This window comes from Monodelphis domestica, chromosome 7 (genome assembly GCF_027887165.1).
Source record: "Monodelphis domestica isolate mMonDom1 chromosome 7, mMonDom1.pri, whole genome shotgun sequence".
Classification (NCBI taxonomy): domain Eukaryota; kingdom Metazoa; phylum Chordata; class Mammalia; order Didelphimorphia; family Didelphidae; genus Monodelphis; species Monodelphis domestica.
The window spans coordinates 174,152,943-174,169,789 of NC_077233.1; the positions used below are offsets into that span (position 1 = coordinate 174,152,943).

At 35.6% G+C, this 16,847-nt stretch overlaps 1 protein-coding gene across 3 annotated transcripts in view; it reads left to right on the forward strand.

Annotated features, from left to right (window-relative positions):
• The window catches only part of DNAAF8 (dynein axonemal assembly factor 8), a 49,877-nt gene that overhangs the window by 25,351 nt on the left and 7,679 nt on the right, over positions 1–16,847 (forward strand). For all 3 annotated transcript variants that reach the window (XM_007498743.3, XM_007498741.3, XM_056806107.1), the window contains one exon: positions 14,790–14,972. In XM_007498743.3, coding sequence (XP_007498805.1) covers positions 14,790–14,972 — 183 coding nt within the window. The remainder of the gene's footprint in view (positions 1–14,789; positions 14,973–16,847) is intronic.

Below are 16,847 nucleotides of genomic sequence, written 5' to 3' on the forward strand. Positions count from 1 at the left end.
AATCAATAAATAATGGTTCCAATAATTGAATTTTTGGGTATCTGGACTCACTTTATGAAGTGCCCCACTTCATCATCTCTTCCATCTTTTACAGCATCACCATCATTCCCTCATCCTCAACTCTTTTCTTGAACTCTGCGCCCCCTTCCAAAAAAAAAAAATCCCTCCCATGTAACAAAAGCGTAGTCAAGCAAAACAAGTTTCTTTTGTAATGGTAACATCTGAAAATGAATGGATCGTTCCATATGTCTAGTTCATTAACTCTGCCAAGAGGTAGGAGGCATGCTTCATCATTAGTCTTCTGGAGTCATGATTGGTCAGAGTTCTTAAGTCTTTAAAAGTTACTTTCCTTTACAGTATTGTTGTCATTGTATAAATTGTTTTCTTGGGGCTTTTTTACTTAACTCTGCATCATCAAATCATGCAAGTCTTCTCAGGGTTCACTGAAACCAATTGCTTTCATAATTTTTTAAAAAGTTATTTATTTAATTAACTGAATATTTTTCCATGGTTACATGATTCATGTTCTTTCACTTTCCTTCTCTAACCCTCCTCCTGTAGCCAATGAGCAATTCCACTGGATTTTACATGTGTCATTGATCAAGACATTTCCATATTATTGATATTCCTCCAGGTCATTATTACTTTGAATACAATCGTATTCCTTCACCAACATATGCCACAATATGTTCAGCCATTCCCCAATTGAAGGGCACCCCTTCATTTTCCAATTTTTTGCCACCACAGAGCGCAGCTATAAATATTTTTGTACAAATCTTTTTCCTTATCTCTTTGGGGTATAAACCCAGCAATGGTATGGCTGGATCAAAGTGCAGACAGTTTTGAAGCCCTTTGGGCACAGTTCCAAATTAACTTTCAGAATGGTTGGATCAATTCATAACTCCACCAGCAATGCATTAATGTCCCAATTTTGCCATCTCCTCTCCAACATTTGTTACTTACTTTTGCTGTCATATTAGCCAATCTGCTAGTTATGAGATGGTACCTCAGAGTTGTTTTGATTTGCATTTCTCTAATTATAAGAGATTTAGAACACTTTTTCATGTACTTATTGATAGTTTTGATTTCTTTTTTCTGAAAATTGCCTATTCATGTCCCTTGCCCATTTATCAATTGGGGGATGGCTTGATTTTTTTGTACAATTGATTTAGCTCTTTATAAATTTGAGTAATTAGTCCTTTATCAGAAGTTTTTGTTATAAAGATTTTTTTCCCAATTTGTTGCATCCCTTTAATTTTGGTTGCATTGGTTTTGTTTGTACAAAAATTTTTTTAATTTAATGTAATCAAAATTATTCATGTTACATTTTGTAGTATTCTCTATCTCTTGCTTGGTCTTAATGTCTTTCCTTTCCTATAGATCTAACAGGTATACTATTCTTTGTTTACCTAATTTACTTACAGTTTCCTTCTTTATATTTAAGTCATTCACCCATTCTGAATTTATCTTGGTGTAGGGTGTGAGATGTTGATCAAAACCTAATCTATCCAATACTGTTTTCCAATTTTCTCAGCAGTTTTTGTCAAATATTGGGGTTTTGTCCCCAAAGCTGCTTAAATACACTATCTTGCTGAGGTCATTTACCCCAAGTCTCTTCCACTGACCCTCCCTTCTGTCTCTTAGCCAGTACCATATTGTTTTGATGACCACTGTTTTACAGTACAGTTTAAAATCTGGTACTGCTAGGCCCCCATCCTTCACATTTTTTTCATTATTTCCCTTGATATTCTTGATCTTTTGTTCTTCCAAATGAACTTTGTTATAGTTTTTCTAATTCAGTAAAAAAGTTTCTTGGTAGTTTGATAGGTATGGCACTAAATAAGTAAATTAATTTGGATAGGATTGCCAGTTTTATTCTGTTAGCTTATCCTACTCAATGAGCAATTCATGTTTTTCCAATTGTTTAGATCTAGTTTTAATTGTGTGGAAAATGTTTTGTAGTTGTGTTCATATAATTCTTGTGTTTGTCTTGGCAAATAGATTCCTGAATATTTTATATTGTCTAGGGTTGTTTTAAATGGATTTTCTCTTTCTAACTCTTGCTGCCAGGATGTGTTGGAAATATATAGAAATGCTGATGATTTTTGTGGATTTATTTTGTATCCTGCAACTTTGCTAAAGTTGTTGATTATTCCCACTAACTTTTTAGTTGATTCTTTAGGATTCTTTAAATAGACCATCATATCATCTGCAAAGAGTGATAGTTTAGTCTCCTCATTGCCTATTTTAATGCCTTCGATTTCTTTTTTTTTCTCTGATTGCTACTGCTAGTGTTTCTAGAACCATGTTAAATAATAGAGGTGATAATGGGCATCCTTGTTTCACTCCTGATCTTATTGGTTATAAGTAAGAGAGCTGATGAAGTGGGTCTGCAGGGAGATGCAGATACAGAGGAAAGATTCTAGACTGTGGGGGGGGAGGGAAAAGTGTGAGACAGTTAACTGGGGTTGGAGCTAGGTCTTTCTCTGGTTTGACCAGGAGGGACTGGCTGCTTTCTCTTGGTGGCTGTTTCTATCTTATCTTTTCCATCCTACCTGCTTCCTTGCTGGCTGGTTGATATCTACAGAGCATCCTGGTGTGATCCTGAACCATTTGGGCCATCTGTCTCAAAGATTAGGTCTGAGATCCATCTGGATCCAGGACCTCTCCCTGTGCCCTGTCTTGCCTAACTGCCAAAACCAACTACCTCTATTACCACCAAAAGGGGGAATTTTTGGTTAGTATAGGTTTATTTATATTAGGGTCTAAGGTCTTTAGACATATAGGTAAGAATCAGTGTAGTTTAAATCTGTGAAGACTCCTCCTGACAGGGCATTTAGATCTGAGTGGTTTATATAGTTGACATTAGCTTAGCATTATACAAATCCCCTTTTCACCTTCCCTAGTTTAATAACTCCAACATCTGTCCCTGTTATATAGTGGTCTGTGTTTCTTACCTCAGGACAGGCTCTGCCTGGATTGGGCCTATTAGCCTGTTAGCCCACAGTTGGTCTTCCCAAAACAGTTATCTTTCTGATACTAGCCTATAATTAAACATCTAATCCTATCCCCAAACCACCCTCCATTATAGTTTGGCTGAACCAGAGAGTTTGAATCTAGGTTACTTTTGGACCTGAAGGGATTTTTCAAACCTGAGTGTCAGTGGTTCCCTCAGGCAGTTAAAAGGGGACTGATAGGCTATAGAACTTCTGCTGTACCTGTCACTCAAGTGAGCAGACAGTGGAATTCTGAGAGGGAGCTGTCCTTCAGCACTCCAGTCAAATTGACAGAGGGCTGTCAATCAAAGCTACCACCAGCTACTGTCCAGTGATGAAGCCAAGTGAGATTTTTAGTAGAGGCTTACTTTTTCATAGTGGCTTCTAATTTTACAACTCTTATCAAGTGTTATTCCCACATTATTCTTGTATGACTGTTACCATGTTACAGGGAATAATGGAAGTTCTGTATGCTTATTTGATGCTGATACCTTATGTGTTCTTTTTTTTTTTTAAACCCTTACCTTCCATCTTGGAGTCAATACTGTGTATTGGCTCCAAGGCAGAAGAGTGGTAAGAGCTAGGCAATGGGGGTCAAGTGACTGCCCAGGGTCACACAGCTGGAAAGTGCCTGAGGCCAGATTTGAACCTAGGACCTCCTGTCTCTAGGCCTCTAGGCTCTTAATCCACTGACTACCCAGCTGCCCCTCCCCCCCCACCTTATGTGTTCTTGATTGTGATCCCAGAATTTTTTTTTTTTACCAATTGTTAGCTTGGAATATGATAAGGCCTGTGATAAGATCAACACTACAAAGAGCATGTTACTACTTAACCTTTAATTTCATTGGCTTTTGGTTGTGCATACAAATTTCATTGGATTTTTATTGTTACTCTACATAAAATCAAGGGTTTTTAACTTGGATATTCAGAGATTCTAAGATGAAGCAGATGATGCTATTGATGCAAGCAAAGATTGAAATGATGGAAAAATGTTATAATGCAACTCTTGTAAATACCAATTGCTGGTTCTGAATTTAAAAATGCTGATGTGAATGGTATTGGGCAATTAGCAGAGGGAACTGATATAACACCAATGACTCCCAGTAGGCTAGAAAGGGAAACGGAGGCATTGGATACAAAACCTACTTCCCTGTTTCCTTTGAGAAACCTGCCTTTTATTCCAGATGGGGATTATTCATCTGAAATCCCATAAGAAATTCTCCTCAGCTGAATTAGGTACCATAAAAAGGAGAATCTCTAGATATTTTGATGAACCTCATAGGGTAATACATGAGTTCAAAAGGGCGATTAAGATCTTTGACCCTGATTATGCTGATTTTTCTCATTTGTTGGAAGAACTTCTAACTAGAAGAGAGAGGAAACAGTTCATAGAACAAACCTGGAATAATCCTGACCTATACCATGGCCAGAGAATTATGAGGAAATTGACTTGAATTTGGTGTACAGTTGTGGAGTTTTGAAACAAGTAAGGGAGTCTATAATTGAAGTAATGAAGAGAAATTCTAAGAGACCTGATAGCTGGTCAAAGTTTGAACACATTAAGCAAGATATTGGGGATTCACCTGCAGCATTCTTGGAAAAACTTATGGAAGCTGCTGAATTGCAACTAGGTCTCGATGTACTATCAGAGGAGATGATTTCTCATATCAGGAGGCTGTTTGTTAAGAATGCCTGTGCTGTAGTGAGAAATTTTTTCAGAAACAACTGTCTAGATTGGGAGACAATGAGTCTAGAGGAATTAAAAGAGGAAAGCTTGTTATGTGGTTGCAGCTGACAAAGATAAGAATTCAGATGAAAAGGGTAGTGTTATAGAAGATCTGAGAAAACAATTACAAGAAGCAAATAAAAAGGTGAAAGAAAGTGAGAGCAAAGAAATTAAAGTGGTAGCAGCATTGAGATTAGTGCAACCTAAAAATCAACATAGTCCTAGGGAAAGGAGGTCTGAAGTTCCTTAGTGTTTTCCTGTAATCGTATGGGTCACTTTGTAAGGGATTGTTGCTATAGGGGACAATTCTCAAGACAATTAAATAGAGGAAATGATTTTAATAATGGATAGAGACAAAATTCAAGTGGGTGGAACAATAACAATAATTTTAATAATGGCAATAGATATCAAGGACAGGTTAATGCAAATGGGTGACCTAATGCTTGTTACCAAGGGGTTCAAGCACCTGATATGAATACTATGCAGGATTGGGTAAAGCCTGGAGCTAAACCAAAGTATAGCCAGGTAGTCCAGAAGGGAGATCAGAACAAAGGGGCATGTTCATTATAAAGGTGTACCCAGAGTTCTCAAGTGTTGGGTGAATCAATGCAAAATGAATTTAAGGTTAATGGTATTGGAGGTAATGAGGATAATGTTAATGAATCTGTAAATAATGTAATTGAAACTAAAGGAAGTATAATTAATGTTAATGAATGTGAGGGAAAAATTGTGATGTAATAATAGTTGAAAATTCTAAGGTTTGTGAAATAATGGAAAATAATGGAGAATGTAAAATGGAGGAAGATAATGTGATTATAAATGTGAACAATGGAACTGATGTAGAAATTAAGGGAACCAATGAGAGTAGTGTTAAATGTGATGAAGGTGATAAAGATGTAAAATTCTGACAAAGTCATGCAATATAAGCAGATGTGTGTTTGGATATACAGGAGATGACTGAGCTTTGCACTGATGTCACTGTATTAGCTCCAGTGTTGCAAACATTCCAACTACCAAATAGCACAGAACCACATGTGTCTGTGACTATTGGAGACCAGACCTATGATCTTCTGGTTGATACTGATACAAGAAAGTCAGTGTTACAAACTCCTCCTGAAAATTATAGAGCTGTTGGTATAGTGGAAGTAGTGGGAGCTACAGGAAGACCACAAAGAGTAGCCAAATTACAACCAAAGATGGTTTATTTGGGTCCATTAAGTATAGAATATGCTTTTTTGTGTATTCCAGGTTGCCCAATGAATCTCTTGGGAAGGGATTTGCTGTGTAAATTGAGGGCAAAGATCCATTATACTTCCTATTGGAGAAATTTCATTACAACTTCCAGAATAATCTTTGAAAGCCTTTCCATTGCTTTTCTTTGATTCAGTGAATATAGAGGGTGAATCAGGTTCAGTTTATCCAATATCTGATGACATCCCTAAGGAACTTTGGTCAAAGTGTTCTACAGATGTGGAATTTTTGAAATCTGCTACTCCAGTCAGGGTGAAGACTAAGGGAGGGCCCTTCCTTGTGTACCTTAATATCCCTTAACTAAAGAAACAATTGAGGGAATAAGACCAATTATAGAATCCCTAATCCACAGGGAATCATAATATCTTGCTTCTCATAATTTAATGCACCCATTCTTCCTATAAAAAAGCCAAAGCTAGATGAGAATGGCAAATGTGTGTATCATTTTATTCAGGATTCTAAGAGCTGTCAATGATTATGTAACTTATGCTTTTGTACAAAGTCCAGCTTTATCATTTCTTCCATTCCAAGTTAGGCAAGATATTTCACTATTGTGCTCAGCTTTTTTTTCTCAATTCCTATTCATGAGGATTCCCAAAAGATCTTTGCTTTTACTTGGAAAAAGACACAGTACACCTGGACTTTTTGCCTCAAGGGTTCTCATATTCATCTAGCCAATTGTCGCATGTTTTAAATAGAGACCTTAAGAATATAACATTCAAAGAGAGCAAACTGGTGCATTTTGTGGACAATATTCTCCTTGTGTCCCCAAATGGAAAAGTGTGTCTAAGAGATAGAAGGATTCTTTTGATAGAATTGTATAAGCATGGGCATAAGATCTCCAAGGCAAAATTACGGTGGATTTTGCCTAGAGTACAATATCTAGGTTTTTTTGTTATTAGAGAGTTCAAGAAGTATCATACAGAAAAGAACAGCTGATATCCAAAAGCTGACTTCTCCAAAAACTAAGAAGTAGTTTAGAGCTGTTCTTGGAACAACTGGGTTCTGTAGATAATAGATACTTGGTTACAGCCAGATAACCAAGTGTCTAACTTACTTGACCAGAAACACAGAACCTGAACCTCTGAAACTTAAACCTGAACATCTGCAAGCTCTTGCTAAGCTTAAGGAAGCCATTTTATCTGCTCCAGCTTTGGATATCCCAGACTATGCAAAACCATTCCAATTATTTGTTAATGAGACCAAAGGAATTGCTTCTTGGGTATTAACATGAACTTTGGGACAAAATTACCATCCTATTCGGTATTATAATTGTCAGCTTGATCCCATAGCTGCAGGTATTGTACCTTCTCTAAGGTGGGTAGCTGCTGCTGCTATGTTAGTCCAGAAGTCAGCTGATTTTGTTTTGGGATGTTGATTGACTGTATACTGTTCACATCAAATAGAAGCACTAATGAGAAAGTTTTATACTCAAGCTTATTCAGACCAAAGAATTTCTAAGTATGAAATTATTATCCTATGTAGTGAGAATCCATTTGAAGAGATGTAGTGTATTAAATCTGGCTACACTTCTAACTGATTTACCAAAACATGGTGAGCCATTACATGACTGTGTGGAGAAGTAGTTGATTTGGTGAACATGCCTAGGGTGGATTTGAAAGACACTACTATTGAAAATCCAGGCTTGGTTTTGTTCACTGATGGTTCTCCATATTTGTGTAATGGTATTCGTTTTACTGGTGCTGCAGTGGTCACAGAATTTGAGACCCTGTGGTTTGGCTTATTACCCAGAAATATAAGTGCTCAGGGAGCAGAGCTAGTAAAATTGAAGCAAGTCTGTCTTCTAGCTGATGGTAAAAGTGCAAATATCTATATAGACTCTTGGTGTACTTTTTCAGTGTGTCATGCAACAGGGAAAATCTGGAAACAACATGGTTTTATTACTGCATCAGGAAAACTAATTGAACATGCAGAAATAATAACTGAGTTGCTGGATGCTATCCAGAAGCTGAAAACAGCTGACTGTAATCCACTGCAGAAGTCATACTTTTGGTAAAGACTGAGTGTCTAAAGGAAATCATAAAGCTAATGTAACAGCAAAATATGCAGCCCAAAATGCTCCAATGTATGTAATGAATCTTTCTACAATTTAGTCTGCTGATTTACAATAAGTTTATATAGACTCAAAGATTCAAACATGGAAGGAAAAGTTTGGAGCTTGGAAAGAAGTATATGGGTTGCAGACACTGGGAAACCACTCTGACCAAAAGATTTTTATACCTACTTGTGTCAAGCCATTCATAAAAAAGTCATTTTGGTAAATGAGCTGTTGTGGATTCTGTCAAGAGAAAGTGGGTAGCACCAGGAATTAGCACTGTTGCAAATAGGATCTGTCGTCCCTGTTCTGTTTGCCAAAAGTTCAATCAAGGTGCATTCAGAAAGAAGGGTTTAGGTAGTAGACCTTTGTCCATTCAAGAGTTTGCAAATTGATTATATCAGCATGCCAAAAGCTGGAAGATACAAGTTTTGTCTTGTAATTATAGATTATTTAACAAAATGTCCTGAAACATTTCCATCTAATTACAAATACAGCTAGTTTTGTGGTGGAAGTGTTGCTTAGGGAAATTGTTCCTGGATATGATGTTCCAGTTACTCTATACTTAGACAGAGGATCTCATTTTACTCAAGATATTCTGAAAAGAGTCTATGAGAACCTAGGAATAACACCTAAGTTTCATGTTCCTTATCATCAGCAAAGTTCAGGCCAAGTGGAGCATTTGAACAGGGAACTCAAGACTATGGTGGGGAAGATTTGTGCTGAAACTCATCTAAAATGGCCAGATATTCTTCCCATAACTTTGTTTTTTCAGTGTACAAGACCTAGAGCAGATTTGCATGTATCATCTTATGAAATGTTATTTGGTCATGCTCCTTTGCAAGTTAAAAACTTGTAAGGCTGTTAATACATCTCCCTTAGGGAGAGATTGTCAAATTGCTTCAGATTTAATTGCTTTATAATACAGGCTTAGAGAATTGTGTGATATGGGAGTAGTGATCTAATCCGGTCCATTGGATTATTCTCTCCATAATTTCCAATCAGGTGATATGGTAAAACATCGACTACACAAGAAAGTTGGGTTGGTCCTTATACTATTGTATTAATTTCACCTACATCAGTGAAAGTATTAGGAAGAGATTCTTGGTTCCATTGTTCTCATGTAAAATTAGCTCATAGAATTGATGATGAGAGTGTGGAAATAATGGAAGTAGAAGAAAGAGAAATTGAAGGAGAAGAAGAAGAAGAGTTGGTGGAAAGCTGAGATTTCATCATTCAAATTGAGTCTGCAGTCAGAAGAGGACATTCCTGTAGAAGAGGAGGATCCAGAGACAACAGAAGACATTGTGCAGAAAATGAATGATTTACAGAGGACAAGGATATAGGACTTTTAAAGAGAATTTTTCAATGAAGAGGATCAGATAATTAATGGATAATTGGTTGTAAGATTTTGTGTTAGGTAATATTACATGTTCATATTACAATACATTTAACAGTACATATTACTGCCATGAACTTTGAAGTAGAAGAGATTTAATCACACAAGATGAGAAGATGGAAGATCTGACGTTTTGGTAGGTATGTTACATACAACAGAAACAGAACACAATACAATATAACCATATACATTTGACCATAAACATAAATATAGTTAGGATACATTGATTCCAGTAGTCAATCAATGAATAATTTATTATAGGATTTGGTATGTAAGTGACCATGTAGATAAATGGATATTGTTTAGATTTTAGATAGGTTAGAATACCAGTAGCATAGGTAGATAGGTTAGTTTTAGAAGATTTCATTAAGATACAATGTCTGAGTTTAGATGTTTTCTTTTGATGATATTAGGAAGAATATATCGATGTAGTTAGATAGATTAGAAGTTTAGGTTTGATAAGGTAGGGTAGAAAGTTACATTACAACATGCATTACATATTACATATCAAAAACGTGAACATATGTAAATAGTCTGTATTATAGTTAGGGTTGAAAATTGTATTATGGGGTATATATATTTATATAAGTATACATATATAAAATGTATGTAAATATTGTATGGTGTATATCTGTATAGCATATATATTGTATGCATACATTATATGTATACATGTAAAAATTATGTATGTGTTTAATATCTGATACTGATTAAGTTCTTTACATAAGATAATTAGAAGCACAGTTCTATGTAACACTGAGTTTTGTGTAATAGTTATAAGGTTTTAATTTAAAATAAGATTGTTTTGAAGTTTCATATACTTTTGAATGTGTTTTTCATAAGTAAGTTTTGATAGATTCGTTTGACTTTTTATAGAAACTTATGCAATGCTGTGTTGTACTTTTTCAAAATTTTCAATTTTATACATCGCAATAGTTTTGATAGAATTTTTTGGTAATCGTTTATAAGAATAGTATTTTATGACTATTGTTTTGCATGAAGGTTTGTATTTGTATTTGTATGTTGATGTTTTATTTTCTTGTTTTGCTTCTGCATGTGTTTGCTTTGTATTTTGAACTTTGTAATTATTCTTTGTATAATTTTCCCCCCTTTCCTTTCCTTAATTTAAATTCCTAGAGTAAAGTAGTGGTAGATAGGTTAAGATTAGTGAGTATAGACTTTATTATTTGGGGTAAGAATTTTAGTTTAGGTGGGATTTAAGTTTATTGGAGCACAAATGCCAAAACATTATTTTCAACACTATTTTGGCTTTGTGCAAAGAGGGGAACTGTTATAAGTAAGAGAGCAGATGAAGTGGGTCTGCAGGGAGATGCAGATACAGAGGAAAGATTCTAGACTGTGGGGGGGAAAGTGTGAGATAGTTAGATGGGGTTGGAGCTAGGTCTTTCTCTGGTTTGACCAGGAGGGGACTGGCTGCTTTCTCGGTGGCTGTTTCTACCTTATCTTTTCCATCCTACCTGCTTCCCTGCTGGCTGACTGATGTCTACAGAGCTTCCTGGTGTGATCCTGAACCATTTGGGCCATCTGTCTCTAAGATTAGGTCTGAGATCCATCTGGATCCAGGACCTCTCCCTGTGCCCTGTCTTGCCTAACTGCCAAAACCAACTACCTCTATTACCACCAAAAGGGTGTTTTTTGTTTGTTTGTTTGTTTGTTTTGGTCAGTGTAGGTTTATTTATATTAGGGTCTGAGGTCTTTAGACAGATAGGTAAGAATCAGTGTAGTTTAAATCTGTGAAGACTCCTCCTGACGGGGCATTTAGATCTGAGTGGTTTATATAGTTGACATTAGCTTAGCATTATACAAATCCCCTTTTCACCTTCCCTAGTTTAATAACTCCAACATCTGTCCCTGTTATATAGTGATCTGTGTTTGTTACCCCAGGAGAGGCTCTGCCTGGACTGGGTATGTTAGCCTATCAGCCCACAGTTGGCCTTCCCAAAACAGTTATCTTTCTGATACTGGACTATCTAATCCCATCCTCAAATCACCCTCCATTACAGTAAGACTTTTAATTTATCCTCATTGCAGATGCTACTTGCTGATAGTTTTAGATATATACTGTTTATTATTTTTAGGAAAGGCCCTACTATTCCTATACTTTCTAGTGTTTTCAATAGGAATGAGTGTTGTACTTTATCAAAGGCTTTTTCTGCATCTATTGAGATAGTCATGTGATTTCTGTTGCTTTGGTTATTGATATAGTCAATTATGTGGATGGTTTTCCTAATATTAAATCATACTTGCATTCCTAGTATAAATCCCACCTGATCATAGTGAATAACCTTTGTGATCACTTGCTAGATTCTTTTTGCTAGTATTCTATTTAAAATTTTTGCATCTATGTTCATTAACGAGATTGGTTTGGAGTTTTCTTTCTCCATTTTTGGAATCAGTACCATAATTTGTGTCATAAAAGGAATTTGGTAGAACTCCTTCTTTCCTTATTTTTTCAAATAGTTTGTATTGTATTGGGATTAGTTGTTCTTTAAATCTGTGATAGAATTCATTTGTGAATCCATCTGTCTCTGGGGATTTTTTCTTAGGGAGTTCTTTGATGGCTTGTTCAATTTCTTTTTCTGATATGGGATTATTTAAGTATTGTATTTCTTCTTCTGTTAATCTAGGCAATTTATATTTTTGTAAATATTCATATCACCTAGATTGCCATATAATTGAGCAAAATAATTCTTAATAATTACCTTAATTTCCTCTTCTTTAGAAGTGAGGTTGCCCTTTTCATCTTTAATACTGTTAATTTGGTTTTCTTTTTTCCTTTTTTTATTAGATTAATCAGTACTTTATCTATTTTATTTGTTTTTTTTCAAAGTTCTAGCTTATTTAGTCTTATTTATTCAATAGTTATTTCACTTTTAATTTTATTAATTTCTTCTTTAATTTTTAGGGTTTCTAATTTAGTTTTTATCTTGGGATTTTTAACTTGTTCTCTTTCTAGTTTTTTAATTTGCATGCCCAATTCTTTGACCTCTTCCCTCTCTGATTTGTTAATATATGCACTCAGGGATATAAATTTTCCCCTGAGTACTGCTTTGGCTGTGTCCTGTATGTCTTCTCATTTTCATTCTCTTCAATTAAATTATTAATTGTTTCTATGATTTGTTCTTTAACCAACCAATTTTGGAGAATCATATTATTTACTTTCCAAATAATTTTTATTTGCCTCTCCATGTACCCTTACTAATTATTATTTTTATTGTATTATGATCTGAAAAGGTTGCATTTATTATTCTGCTTTTTTGCATTTGCTTGCAATATTTTTATGCCCTAGTACATGGCCAATCTTTGTGCACGTACCATATGCTACTGAAAAGAAGGTATATTCCTTTTTGTCCCTATTTATTTTTCTCCATATATCTCTTAACTCTAATTTTTCTAAGATTTCATTCACATTTCTTATCTCTTTCTTATTTATTTTTTGGTTTAATTTATCTAGATCTGAAAGAGGAAGGTTCAGGTCTCCCACTAGTATAGTTTTTCTATCAATTTCCTCCTTAAGCTCCAATATTTTCTCCTTTAAAAATTTGGATGCTATACCATTTGGTACATACATGTCAAGTACTGATACTTCCTCATTGTCTATACTGCCTTTTATTAGGATGTAATTACCTTCCCCATTTCTTTTAATCAGATCTGTTTTTAGTTTTTCATCATTTCTTATAGCATAATAGCATTCCATTAAATTTATAAACCATAATTTGTTCAGCCATTCCCCACTTGATAGACACTCCTAATAATAGACATTTGGTACTACCACAAAAAGAACTACTTGAAATGTTTTTGTACATGTGAGTCTTTTTCCTCTTTCCTAAGATATATGAAGGGTTAGCCTGCCCATGATCAAATCATAGACTTGGGGCAGTCTCTTGTGCCTTCTTCCCAGGCATAAACCCTCCTAGTGTCCTGTCAAGCTTACAATTGCCGGGAATCACTAAAGCCACGCTGTTTGACATGGTCCCCCTAACAGGTCCAAAGATCTCTAAGGAAGATGATGGGTGCAAACCAAAACAACTCTGAGGTATCACTTCATACCTAGCAGATTGGCTAACATGACAGCAAAGGAAAGTAATGAATGTTGGAGGGGATGTGGCAAAGTTGGGACATTAATTCATTGCTGGTGGAGCTGTGAATTGATCCAATCATTCTGAAGGGCAATTTGGAACTATGCCCAAAGGGTGATAAAAGACTATCTGCCCTTTGATCCAGCCATAGCACTGCTGGGTTTGTACCCCAAAGAGATAATAAGGAAAAAGACATGTACAAAAATATTCATAGCTGCGCTTTTTGTGGTGGCCAAAAATTGGAAAATGAGGGGATTCCCTTCAATTGGGGAATGGCTAAACAAATTGTGGTATATGTTGGTGATGGAATACTATTGTGCTCAAAGGAATAATAAAGTGGAGGAATTCCATAGAGACTGGAACAACCTCCAAGAAGTGATGCAGAGTGAGAGGAGCAGAACCAGGAAAACATTGTACACAGAGACTGATACACTGTGGTACAATTGAATGTAATGGACTTCTCCATTAGTGGCAATGCAGTGATCCTAAACAACTTGGAGGAACCTACAAGAAAAACCACTATCCACATCCAGAGGAAACACTGCAGTAGTAAAAACACCGAAGTAAAACAACTGCTTGAATACATGGGTCGAAGGGATATGGTTGGGGATGTAGACTCTAAATGAACATCCTAGTGTAAACAACAACATGGAAATAGGTTCTGATCAAGGACACAAGTAATACCCAATGAAATTGCATGTTGGCTGCAGGAAGAGTGGGTGGAGGGGAGGGAGGGAAATAATGTGATTATTGTAACCAAGGGATAATGTTCTAAATTGACTAAATAAACTTATTCAAATGGGGAAAAAAAGGTTGGTTCTGAGCACTCTCCTCTGATGATTGAGAGTAGCAATCTGAATTTCTACTATAGAAATAAAAAAAAATTCCTTCCTAATGTTCTCCAAGCATAACACAAATATAGTTTTATTTCTTCTATTAAGAATTATTTCAACATATGGCTAAAAATTTTGCCAAGCATGATTCCTATTGGGTATTTTTTATCAAAGATATAAGACAATGATTGTATGCAATTGGTGGTGCCCTTAAAGTGTTTGGAAACCATTTCTGGACTGAGAAGAGGATGTATATATAAAACTTTGACTAGAGTGCCATATGTTATATACAACTTCTTGAGTTTAAATAATCCTAAATATTCTTATCTACTTTGATCCCAAGATGATGACTTTTGGGAAAATATTTTCCCTATACAAATAGAGAATCCAAGGCCAATGTTTTAGGAAACATTACTTTGTCTTCACAGAAGTTCTTGGTGTAGATCACCCCTAACCCCTGGGCAGAGTCAAGATATGGCTAAAGACACAAAGCTGAAGTGGCCAGTGGAGCCTCCTACAGTTTTCATTGACCTTAGGCAGCCTGAGCCAAAGAAATCAGTGCTTCTGCCTCTGTCAGACTACAGATTCCAGAATCAAGAAGATGAGCTAAGGTAATGGCAGCACCAGTCTCAGTTTGAAGATATTTCTTCCTCATGGAATGAGTTTTTATAAAAGGGAGCTGCTTTTGGAAAAGGGCAGAATTGCAAAATATTGCAACATAAGAGAATTTGTAGAGTTAGTTACAGAGGTATTGTTAGGTATGGAAACACAGAGCTATGAGTTTGGAGACTTAGTCCTAGGCGAGTTGAGTCAATCAACATTTAACATTTATTTATCCTCTAGGAGAAAGAACCCATTGAGTTGACTGAATAGGGGCATATGATCTGATCTGTGCAATTACACAGAGATGTGAGATTCTTATCATTACTTATACAGACATAGTGCATGAATTTGGATGGAGGTTCTTTTATTTATTTCTTCATGTATAAAATGGGGACAATTGTTCCCCATGACAAATGAGATAATAGATATTAAGAGGCACAGAACTCTTTTGGAGAAAAGCTTTAGTGAATCTTAAATCATTGAGTTCACTATTCTTTATAGACTGAATGGAACACAAGTCACAGTCTGAAGACAGCGACTCCCAAGAACATTCAGTTGAATTTCATAGAACTACAACTTGTAACAACTTATTTTAGGACCACTGGACTTAGAACCAGAAGGAAACATAAAGATCCTCTAGTCTAACTCTGTCTCTGATTCTTTCTCTGTCTCCCCTCCCTCCCACCCTCTCTATCTCTTTTTTTTCTTTCCCTTCCCTTTCCTTCCCTTCCTTCCTCCTTTGTTTGTTTCCTTCCTTTCTTCCTTCCTTCTTCCTTCCTTCCTTCTTCCTTCCTTTCCTTCTGAAGATAAACTAAGACCAAAGAAATTGTGACTTGCCCATGGTCACTTGCGTTTAATTAATCATTCAGTCAGTAAACATTAATTAAGGGGGCCCAAATAATGAAATACAAAATTAACAGAGGCTGAATTGAAACTCAGGTGTTCTGATCATACATATAATAGAGCTCTTTCCTTCACAGCACTATATTGGCTTTTAGCAACATGAATAAAGGAAGAATATGGGAAGTAGGGTTATGAAATTGGGACAAATATAAAAGATTAAAAAAAATTTTAAAGCAAAAGGAACAAAAAGAGCCAGTGTAGTGTAATTATTGGGGAAAGGGAAGGGTTGTGTTCCATGTCCAGACAGGTGTGACTGTAAGCCTCTTGACTTCTATCTGGATCCTAGTTCCTCACTTATTAGAGAGGTGAATAAAACCTTCCAGTTCTAAAATGTCTGTCATTATAAACCAAAGTTCAAACCGTCAAAATCCAAAGGTATCATTGTTATCAAAGAACAAATCTTAGGTAGATATGTACATATTTGGAATGGGTTTGATCTTTTCATCTTTTCTTGAAATGGCCCCATCTAGTCTCACTTTCAGTTTCAATTGTCTCTAAAGAAGTGAATTTTGAGGTTTTCTTCCATTTCTACATTTGATATTCCTTCCACTTATTCTGATCATTCCCATTTCATATATCCTACATTTTATACTTTTAAATGAACTTTTCTTATATTTCAAGTCTCAAAAATAATTTCTATATGATTTCTCAATTCTAGATGTATTTCTTCTTTTAAAATTTTGTAGAAAAGCCAGTTTCTTCTTCCAAGAAATTGAAATCAAACCAGTCATCGTCCAAAAAGTAATTTTGTAAAAGGGGGCATAATTGAACTCCTCTATTTCTTTCTGAAAAGGCAGCAAATAGAGCCATTCTGATTGTTATCAGATCTATCTAGACAGTGGGGCAGAAGAAAAGGAGAGAATAGAATCTGGTACAGGCACAAAAGGAAAATAAATGGCCAAAAGGCAGATTCTCAAGCATTGAAAATGAACAGATTTTTTCTTAATAAGAAAGAAAATTTATAGATTTTAGTTTTTAAA